The sequence below is a fragment of the Heliangelus exortis genome, chromosome 2, assembly GCF_036169615.1.
Source record: "Heliangelus exortis chromosome 2, bHelExo1.hap1, whole genome shotgun sequence".
NCBI lineage: Eukaryota > Metazoa > Chordata > Aves > Apodiformes > Trochilidae > Heliangelus > Heliangelus exortis.
This window is the reverse complement of record NC_092423.1, coordinates 146,622,180-146,633,708: the sequence shown is the minus strand read 5'-3', so window position 1 is coordinate 146,633,708 and position 11,529 is coordinate 146,622,180. Positions and strand designations below refer to the sequence as shown.

At 38.2% G+C, this 11,529-nt stretch overlaps 1 protein-coding gene across 4 annotated transcripts in view; it reads left to right on the top strand.

Annotated features, from left to right (window-relative positions):
- Positions 1-11,529, top strand: part of TRAPPC9 (trafficking protein particle complex subunit 9) — a 489,549-nt gene that overhangs the window by 2,597 nt on the left and 475,423 nt on the right. For all 4 annotated transcript variants that reach the window (XM_071738447.1, XM_071738446.1, XM_071738448.1 and 1 more), the window contains exons 4-5: positions 10,206-10,351; positions 11,254-11,382. In XM_071738447.1, coding sequence (XP_071594548.1) covers positions 10,206-10,351; positions 11,254-11,382 — 275 coding nt within the window. The remainder of the gene's footprint in view (positions 1-10,205; positions 10,352-11,253; positions 11,383-11,529) is intronic.

The following is an 11,529-nucleotide window of genomic DNA, read 5'->3' as shown; positions in this document are numbered from 1 at the left end:
TTGCTGCCATTCTTCTCACAACTGTGGTTTTGTGTATGTTACAAGTTTGGTTGGTTTTGTTTTTTTTCCTCCCCACATCTTTCCTTCCTAATCATGTGCATGCTCAGATTTCAGATTTGAGTGTTACATAGTTCCTGTATTAGGGATTAGTAATTCTGGCTTGCTGGCTACAGGCAGGTGCAAAACCTTTGACTCCACTGTTTGTGGTCAAATCCAAAGGATGGAAGCAACATTCTTCCTCTTGTTTTGAAAAAGACAGTTGTGGAAGCCTTATCAAAGTATCTTTCACATCTGTCTGGTACAACTGGGGATGCCAGCAGTGGTTATTGTGTGAAAGCTCAGAGTTGTCCAGGGTAGGTAGACAAAGCCTTCTGATCATGTTGATCACCTGATTAGTCCTGTCCTTACAATCTGTCTATAAGAATGTGATATATTGGAAGAAAGTAGCTAAAGTTTCTAGTTAGTTTGAAGCCCTCCATTAAATTATCACTGGAGCAGCTTTCTCCCCAGCTCCTGGTCCTCTTTGCTGGGGAGCAGCTGAACTTGTTTTGACTTGCTTAACCAGTGTTCCCCACTCAAGCTACTCATCAGTCTTCTGCACTATCCAACTTTCAGTAGCAGTATGAATTATGTTGCTGTTTTCTGTACTCTGCATAAGTGGTAAAGTTTTGTAGGTTAGATGAGCTCTTTCAGAATCGTGGCTTTATTTATTCAGTTTGGGTGAATTTTGGTTGAACGTGATCACCAAGATTTCCTGTTTGGTTTAGCTGAGAAAAATAACTGAGTTCCATTTAGCTGAGTTTTGGCCAAGAACCTCAATATCAGAATCAGTTATGCTCTTCAGTGTCTTCTAAACAATCATTCTTCTGGGAATGTACTTGGGAAGTCAGTTCCTTAAATAAATTATTTATGAGCAGTGGCTGTGTTGTAGCTAGTGGCTAAATATTTCCTGTGCAGCTCTGAACTGCTGGGGAGGTCAAGTAACAGACAGTATGTTTGTCCACAAATATCCAAGAAGATATTTTATGCTGTTGCACTGAAGGTTTGAAACAGATTTAGTGTGATGCCTGAATTTTTTGCAAAATGGGAAGTGTGTGACCCTGGGTTCTACAGAGTTAATGACTGGTTCAGATGTGCATATAACCTGGGTGGTCTGAATACTAAATAATTTTTCAGCAAGTCTAGATCAATGGATGTGCTTTAAAAGTTTGCTGTACTTAACTGCTCAAAGAAAAGGTGTTAAATAATCTAGTCTTGCTTCTTTCAGTCCAATAGTAAGAAAATGATTCAGCTTTCTTTTGCTGAGGAGTTAGTATGACTGTTCTAAAACTTAGGATTTTTGTAAGAATAGCATGGCAAGCTGAAGTAAACAAAATTTATATTCAGTTTAGTATTTTGTGTGGCTGAGTAAGGAAATACTCTAAATGCCTGGATTTTTTATGTCCTCATGTGAATGTCAGAAACTGATGTCAGAACATCCTTGATGGAGTCAGAAATCTGTGTGCTTAGTGTACCTGAGCTGCCCTGCACAGGGACCTTTCTAGGCACCTTTAGTGTAACATGCAGCCTGATTCTCTGTTCTGCTTAGCAGAAATTCAGGACCATGAAATGTAGTTGAATTAACTTGGTTAATTTAACCTCACATAGGTTGGTTGTTAAACTAACCTGTGCTTTCCAGCCTAAGTCTTTAGATGTGAAATGATAATATATTGTATTTTTTTTTTTATGCTGGTTGCAATAAAAGGTCTTAATTGTTGCATGTTCTTGACAGATTCCCAAATTGAAGGGGAAAGCTTTGAATTAAGTCATAATGGAGAGATACAGGGCTAGAAAGGACCTTCAGAGTCTAGTTTGTGTTTTTGCAAGATGTAGTGTTGTATAATTCTGTTCAGGGACAGGTAAAGGTTGTCTGAGTGCTCAGAGTACATAATAGTTAGAACATCAGGTAGAGTAACTTCTGCTTTGTTGGTTTTGAGTCTGTCAGCATAAGGACTTTAAAGAATGAAATATGAAGATGTTGAGATACTCAGGAAAATGAAGCAACTTTTTCTAGAATGAGTGGAAGTTTCTAAAGGGTTAAAGGGACATAATGTCCCCTTACTCTGTTTAGAGACCCTCCACCCCCTTAAAAATCCTTTTTTATATATATGGAATGTATCCTGGCCTCCCAGTCAGTGAGCAACCAACTAGTTAAACAGCATAAATACTCTTTATTAGCTACAGAGAGAAGGCACACTCTGTGCTTCTAACAGATAGTATGTACCTTTGCTTCTGTAGTTGCAGGTATCTACTGAGGTTGAATAAACACATTTTTCCCTATAACTTCGGAGCTTGAGGTTATATTTCAGCGTGTAGCAAAGGTCTCATTAGATGTTCATTGCAGCTGTGACTCTGAGCTAATGAACTGGGGTGATATAATGAGTGAAAATATGTTAAGAAGTTATATGGGACCTTGTAACTCTGATCACATGAAGAAGAATTGCAACTACTTAACTTTTTGGTCTCTTCAGTGAGACTTTTCTCCAAGCAATATGTTGTAAAATATTAAGGTTAATACTTAATGTTATGATCAGGATTAGATGTATAGAACTGATCTTCTCTCCTACCCAGTTAGACTAGACCCAATTGATTTAGTTGCATAATAATTGCAACATGATTGTCTTCTTTTAAGATATAAAGTTCATAAATTAGGAAGATGGGTTTTTATGCTGTGTTTTGAATAAGGTAATTGTAGGAAAAAGTGGAGCTGATCTTTGTCTTTTGCAAGTTGCTTCTACAATGAGTAGAGGAGACAATATTCCCAGAACTCCTACAGAGATGGTAATATACACAAAGCCACTGTATTTGTGTGGAAGAATTTTTTTTGGCTGGTAGAAAACTTTGTGTATGAAAAATAGTAGGATTTAGTCCTAAAAAAATTTAATGAAAGATTGTCCTGCTAAATAAAAATTGTAGGACTGGGAGTCTGGCCTTGGTTTAATTCCTAGAGCACTTAGCCAATAGGTGATCATGGAAAACATGTTAATTTAGTTTTCTGTTTCTTCATCTGTAAATTGGGCAAAGTATTTCTGTAGTCACAGGGCTGCTGAGGATAATTGAAGAAGTTTGTTATATCAGTTGTACTTTATAGTTACTTGGTCGAAAAGAGTGGAAATATTGTCATGATGATGCAAAGGGCCCACAAACTTGAAACTAGCAAAAAGAGTTGCCAGAAATACAAGAAATCCCACTTGTTTGATTTTTCTGTATTGTTTTTGTTTTCAGCTAAAAAAAACAACCTCAAAACATACCCATGTATGGTTATAAATTGACTTCAATAAGCTCATTTGAATGTTGTTTACATCACTTTATGTCTTAGGTTCTTTTTTAATTCCTCTAAGGCATCCATTTAATACTATCAAGTGATAAGAAAATAGGGCTGTATTTATAGATGTCTTTCTCTACACAGCATTGTAGATGAGATTTATTCACTGATTTATCAGAGATTTCAGGATGCATATGTGGCTGTTAATTTTCTTTCTGTTCTCTGTCTTTCTAATTTTTGTTTTGTTCCTTTTTTTTTTTTTTTTTTTTTTTTTCAAATCTTCTTCTCTCATACTGCCCTGTGAGTTTGTTGTTGGGTCTAAAAAGGTAGGATGTGATTGTGTATATTTAAAAATAGTTAGCTTTCTTCCATGTACTGCCTTCCCACCCCGCCTTCATTGCATATTTTAGTGTTGCTTTTTATATTTATTTTTCAGTACACACAAAAATAATTGCTGCCTGGAGCCTTACTCCTGTGGTTGACCCCTTTTGGCACATTTGGCAATTATATTTGGTAACAAGGCTGAATTTTTTTGTAGGACACACATAATTTGCATAGGTGGCTGCTGGCCTCTGGAATTTGCTTTATTTCTTAAAGTTCAAAGCCATGAACCTGTTGTTGCCTGTGTTTGGTTTCCAAATTCAAGAGTTCTGGCAGTTGATCAAATGCTGTAGCTGTGTCTTTTAAGTCTGGATAATGTTATGATTGGTGATATCTGTAGTTCCTGCATGCTAAATGGAATTAGTGGAATTTTATGGAAATTTTTGTTGAAGCATATTGCATGAATACTTTTGCAAATTCATTTTGCATGTTTCTTCCTTTTAAATTTAGCCACTTTGAAATTTTGAGGAATCCAGAAATTCCCTCAAACCCGTTGCTGGATGGTTTGTAGTGAAAGTAAATTGAAATTGAAAGACAATATTGTTGCTCTGAATTTTCCATAAAATTATCCTGGGATCCTAGAAAGAGTTGGGGATGGGGGGGTAAAGCACGTGTCCTGTGTAGCAATGAGTTGTCCTTCCATTTGAAGCAGTAGCAGTGGTCACTGATGGTAATGCTCATGTTTTTTATTTTGAAGAGAATATAAAGAGACTGTTAGGTACCAAACTAACACAAATCACTTTAGAGTAAGATTTTAAAGTAGTTTTTCAGTCACCTGTATGTGTACCTGTTTTGAGGAGAGGAACTTCTGGAGTTTGGATGACTGACACTATGTGTGTTCCTGCATTATGTGGCACTGACTTCCTCAAGGATGCTCCTGAAGGGGTCTGTAGGGTGTCCTTGAGACTCAGTCTCTTTAGTGGGGAAAAATAAATAGAAACAGCTCTTAGCAGTAGGGTATTACAAGGAGAGGATCTAGAAAAAGGTTGTCAGTCTATCCTAGAAAAAGTAGCAGTTAAATGGACTTCCTGTCATCAAATAGGTTAGGTTTAAGCAGTAGAAACCCAAATTAATTAAACAGTTAATAATTAAAAAAAAAAAAAAAGATATCTGTAACTGATAACAGATGTGGAACAGTCAGTGGAAAGAAAGCAAAAGAATTTGCCCTTTTCTGATGATTTTAAAATAATGTTTCCTGCTTCTTTCTACTAGCAAGGGTACTCATGCAATTTCTGAGATGGTCTATCATTTATTTAAGGCCTAAATACACACTTATTTTCTTAACTTGGATGCACACATACAGAAAAATGGCAAGAATATGTTATTTAGAAAAACTCTTCAAAGCTGTGGAAACGTATTTACAAGCAAAGGCAACTTTTAAAGATGGGGTTGTTTATTACTTTGAATTACTTCATGTCCCCAGATGTTAAACAGATAACTTATGACTTTCATCTTTGTGGCCAGATTCTTCAGGTAAAGCTGTGTTAAAAAAAAATTATGCTGAGATATGTATGTATGATTTTTTCAATGAAATTTGCACCCCAGTATGCATTGAAGAAATCATCAGTCATTTTGACATTCTTTTAACAACCTGATGTGGCAGGTACTGGATTTTTTTTTTCAAAACAGGCTTCCCATATATGCAGTAGTTTAAGTTTTGCTGTTCCTGGAGAGTGGTTTTTTCTCAGTGAAATCTGTCTTTTCTCTTTTTGGAAATGATTACAGTAATTGGGAAAAAAAAAAAAAAAGCCTGAATTCACTGTACTTTATCATGAGCACTAATTTCAGACAGTTTATATATTTGTAGTTTGTACACTTACTCTATAAATCTTGAGAAAATGTTTTCCAGGAGGACTGTAAAGCCTTGCAGGTACTGTAGGAAATAGTTCCTCCCTTGGCACCACCTGTAAGAGCCTAAAATGAGGTGGAATGCATTCAGTCTTTGAATAATTAAGAGTAAATTTCTTCATCCCTGGGGATAAATTTTGTTTATTTAAAAATAAGGAGAATTGCTAAAAGAGATGTATTTTTTTACAAACATTTTTATGGATGTTTAAGTGAATAAATGCATTCAAACTTTGCTTATATTGAGATATGCATAAATCTGCAACAAAACTAAGTATTGGCTAGGAAGAGGTGTTGGTGAGGCAGTGTGATTGAAATGATTCTGTATTAGGATCCAATTTAGCAGTCTGGCACCACCTCTTTTCCTTTTGCTGTGTGACTCATAAGTCATTTATCATATGCAATCTGGAAAAACACACTTAAAAACTACAGTTTTGAAAGAATATGAGATGTAATTTGTATATAATCACAGAGACTAATTGAAAGTAGAGAGGAATTTTTAAGTGTTAGTATCTTTGAAAGGAAATATATCTGTGTAAGGAAACAATGATTCTTCAATTCCACCATTATTCTATGTAAAAAAAAGTTAAAAGCAATAATTCTGGAATGTAGAGATTAGTAAAACTTGATTTCTAAACAATTTGTATTTTCCTATGCAATACTGATTTAAGATTACAAAGTAACATTTTGCTGGAATTATTTCTTTGTAACCCAAAACTCAGATCAAAATCTTGATAAGATTTGGTGCCCTTCCATAGTTTGTGCAGAGCAGCTTTAGTTGTCTCTTTGAAGTTTCTTGCATTGTTTTTTTTAAGGAGATCCATGAAGTACATGCTTGTTGAACAATAGAAGACAACAAATATTGCAATTTCTTGACACATCTGAAAGATCAAAGAAGAAGCCATCTTGCATTTAGCTCCATTTAATGTTATCTTCACATTAGTTGTGAATATAAAGACCAGAAAAGTGGGAACATTTATATATAGGAGTTATTAGTAATGTTCAGATGGAGAGGAGCAATAGCAGACATGCTTCTTGTCTCCTTTATAATTTCCATTTTTTCTCACGAACAGTGAGACTGGTTCTGATTGCTTTTTGATTTCATTTTTATAAAGAAATTCTGTGTGTTTCCATATAGCTTCTCTTTTTAAATTTCTGTCCTCCATCCATATGAATATTACTTTCTTTTAATCCTCTTGATTAACCACTTTTTTTTCAAACCAGCTACAGTTCTCAGCTTGAGAAGGTGCTGAGATATCTCATATAAAATGTAATATTAGAAGGGTTGGACCAGATGATCCTTGAGCTCCCTTCCAACCTGACATCCTGTGATTTGGTGGCAGCAGCTGGTGGTTCTGCTTTAGACTTGATGCTTCTCTTTGTTGAAAAAAACAACCAAACACCCAACCTAACCCAAGAACCTCAAAAGCAAACAAGCAAACATGTTATTTTTTTTTTATTGCCCTTTCTCCTATCCTTCCTGCCTTAAAATCTAAAGGATTAATATGCTTATTCCTTATACTTCATATGTTTTTATCCCCCTTTTTCTTTTTTTCCCCCACATTGTAGGCTTTATGAGGGCAGTCTGTTCAGATGTGTTATGAGAGATTATTTCAGTTGCACTTGAATTCATCTCTTTGGTTCTCTGGGAAGTTCTTTGCTGGAAAAAAACCCCCACTACCTCAAGCCCCATTTCATTCCATAATCATAGCATTTCCTCATATATCCAAGACTTGATTTAGGGTGTAAGAGCTCAGCATCTGAAGAATAGGTGTTACCCTGTGTTTTTATTTTTTAATTTTAATTTTTTTAAAAAAAGATGTTAGGTTCAAGTATGCTAGGTAATTTTTTAGAAGATACTCTGGACACAGTTTAATTGTAAAAAATATCAATACATCTACTAAAAAAAATGTAGCATAACCACAGTCAATCCAAGGTAGTTCTTTGTGGTTTTGGAAAGATTACTTTTGTAGATAAATGAATAAAATATCTAAATTAGTGTTTAATTTTTCCCTAGGAAAACAATATAAGGTAGATCGAGGACATTGTTGCTAGGGAATGCTCTTGCAGGAGGCAGAACAGGAGACTCAGCACTGTTCTGAGTTGTGACAAATCAGGAGGTGCTCTCCAAAGTGTGTCTTTGCATCTGCTACATTTCTTTATCTGAATTTACAAAACAGTTTTAAATATTGAAGTTAATGCCTGCAACATGTGGAGTTGTGCTCAAGCTGCAAAAACAGTGTCTGTTCAGTATTTTTTGTAGGACTTCATTGGCCAGTGAAGTTTATTAATTTTATTTGGGACAGGAAAGAACTTCACTGTTTATTTTAATATGTAAAAAAGGAGTAGCAAGAGAAACCTTGTCAGTTCCTTCTGGTGATGGCAGTGATCTGTCACAAACCATCCCTTAAAAAGAAAATTGGATTGGCTTCATGACCATGACATTTCTAGAAGTTGGCAGGTTGTGTACAAGAAGTCAACAAGAAATAAAATATTCTTTAAGACTTTGTAAGAAGGACCAGGGCACTGTGGCACTGACCTACAGAGACTCTGGGATGTCAACTGCCAGCATCTTGGCAGAGGAGGCACCAAGGTCTCAAATGATCCACAGGAAGAGGATATCACTACTTTTATGTACCAAGAAGCACCAGGTCTGAAGCCTTGGCAGAGGACAGAACCCATGAGCAAGAGTCACAGGGAGAAGCTGCACCAGAAAAGCTGCAAAAGGAGGAGCAATAGTGGTGTGTGACTGCTAAGAAGCACCCAGGCTCCTGTCTGCTGGCCTGGGGTAGTCAAGTTTGGTGTTTGGCAGGAGCCAAGATCTGGGATGTCACAGAGCAACAACTGCCAGAGCTGGTTAAAAGCACTGAGTACTCTCACTACTGTCACCTCTTCCATGTGAACACCAGTGACATGGTAAAGCAAAACTTCAGAGCCCTGGAGGCACAATTAAATGGTACAGGTGCCCAAGTGATCTTCTGCTTTGTCTTGCCAGTCAGAGACAGGGGTGCAGGCACAAGCTGACACATCATGCATGCAGTTCAATACCTGGGTTTGTGGCTGGTGTTGTCACCAGGGCTTTGGGTTAGGTGATCACAGATTTTCAGTGCATACAGGCTCTGGGGAGTGATAGGCTCTAACTACCAAAAAGAGGCAGGAGAATCTTCACTAGCAAATGGGCTGACTTCATGAATTGTACTTAAACTAAGAAACTTGGGGGTGGTAAAGTCCAAAGCTGACAACTGTATATTCATAAGCAACATGGTAGGTGAGTGCATCTGTGACTGTAGTTAGGAATGCTCCCCAAGCCTCTCCAAAAAGGCAAGAATCATAAGTTCAGCCACCTCAAGTTCATGTAGTTTGGGCAGCACCAAGGAAAACTGGAGCTCTGTGCCCATTCTGAGAGTTACAGAGTCACAGGAACCACAGAAACATGGTGAGAATACTCACATGCCTGGAAGGCCACAGTGGATGGCTACAAACTCATCCAGAAAGCTAGGAAGGGAAGAAGAGGGAATAGAGTTGCACTTCATGTCAAAGTAGGAAGCTTAAATGTATGGAGCTGAGCTGTGGAGCCCCTGAAAGTTCTATCAAATGCCTTTAGGTCAAGATTAGAGGCATTATGACCCATCTTATGTCAAGGTGTTTGTTACCAACCTCCCTTTCAGGCTGATGAAATCTTACTTTTGGCTGCATAAGGAAGTCTTGAGCCAACAGAACCTGCTCCTCATGGGTGACTTCAACTACATGGACATTTGTTGGGAAAGCAACAGAGCAGTGCTCCATCAGTTTTCTGGAATGCACTGAGGACTGCTTCTTGCTGGACCAAGCAAGAAGCAAGAACAGCACAGATTTACAGCTCTCAAACCAAAAAGGCTTGACAACATTACAGGGGTAGCCTTGGATACAGCAACAACATTGTGGAGTTTAAGATCCTGCTGAGCAGGACAAAGACCATGGATTTTAGAAAAGCCAAGCTGAATATGCTCAGGGTCATATGTGAGGGATTCCAGAGGAGCCATCCATGGATGGCTTGTGGGTCCTTGGAGGAATTCAGGAACAGCCTCCTGGAAGCACAAGAACAATCCATTCCCTTCTGAGGCAAAGGAAGAAGGCAGAGCAAGAGACCATCCTGGCTTACCAGTGAGCTATTGTGCGTTTTTAAAAGCAAGCAAGAAACATACCAGCCATGAAAAGGGAGCCAAACACCCCTTGAGGACTACAAGGAAGTTTTTAACATGCAGCTGGCCAGAGTGCTAGAGAATCTCATCCAGACTCCCTTTTTCCATAGAAGGTTGGACCAGGTGATCATTTGAGGTCCCTTCCAACCTGGGTGATTCTGCAATTCTGTTTTATTTCATTTGTGACAAGGCTATGAAAATGCTCTGAAGTTGAGGATTTGACCTTTGTGACTCAATGTGCATAAAGGCTCTGTAGCCAAGTAGGGGATGCATTGCTTAATTGCTTTTTTTTCCCCCAATACATCCACGAATTGTCAGTTCTTTTACTTTTGCCTATTACGCTGATTAGAATCCATACTGGATGTTTGCTTAGAGAAAGCAAGCAAATGAATGCTGATCTAATACAGAGGAAAAAAAATAACTGCTTTAGGTGTTTATGAACTCCAATCAGTGTTTCCTGTAAGTGACTGTAAGCTGCACCTTTTCTTTTTCAGGCACTATAAGAAGCGTTGTCAAGGCCGGATGCGAAAACACGTTGGTGATCTGTGCTTACAGGCTGGAATGTTGCAGGATTCCCTTGTGCATTACCACATGGCAGTGGAACTCCTGCGGTCTGTGAATGACTTTCTGTGGCTTGGAGGTAGGATCAAGTGGGGAGAGTTAACCAAATAAGTAGTTGCTAAAAAATCAAGTCAATCAAACCATTTTCTGTAACTTCCTTTCTGGATTTTGAAAAATAGGAGTGATCTTCGGTGACCAAAATCTGAATATCAGGTGTGACTGAGGCTCCTGTCAGCCCATATCTCCAGTCAGTCAAGTTCTCTTTGCATGGAATGCCTGTCCTGCTGTTCCTCAATTTGCTGTCACTGTCACCCTGGAATTTTCTGGGAGTGTTCTGTGTAATCAATGTGGCAGTCAAAATATTCAATACCCACTGCTGTTCCTTTGTCCGCTGAGCTTATCATCTGATGATGGAAGGCAGTGAGGTTGCCAAGGGCTGTTTTATCCTTGGTAAATCAATGTGTTCTGTTCCCAGTCACCTTCTTGTCCTTCATGTGCTTGGAAATGATTTCTAGAAAGATTTCTTTATAGCCTTTTCAGAGAGCTTATGTTGATCTTTCTGTACACCTCTGGTTTTCCCTCTTGAAGTTTTTCCCTTTGAGAAACCTCCTCCAATTGGCATGACCTGTTGTAGGTGATAGGAGAGTGGTCTCATACAGACCAGCTCTTTTGGCACCCATGGATGCATCCTACCAGGTTTTGTGGATTTGTGTCCAATTTTTAGGTGTTTTGTACTTTTGTCTTCCTCCACTGTAGCTAGTGCCTGCTGCAGATCCTGATAATAAACCTGGGATGTCTGAGGGTAAACCTGGCCAGTGAAAGCAGAGATAAATTGAGTATCTCAGGCTTCTCCATGATGTTTTTTACTAGAACTCCAATTTGAAGCATACTTCATGTTTGTGTAAATAGATTTTTGCAATGTAAATGGACTTCTTGCAAGTGTCTATAATGAATCTGATGGCTTTTTTCTTTACCCTGCAGCTGCTCTTGAGGGGTTATGCTCAGCATCAGTCATCTATCATTATCCAGGTGGTACTGGAGGTAAAGTTGGATCTCGCAGGGCACAAGGAGGTTCTCTTTCAGCTGAGGCAGGCAACAGGCACAGACCAGGTAAGGATGGAAATTCATTTTTGTTCTGTTTTCTACCACTAAACACCTGAAAATCTCCTCCCTGTTTCACAGAATCAGCCAGGTGGGAAAGGACCTCTGAGATCAAGTCCAACCCTGTAGCTCAACTCTAAAATTATACTGACGAGG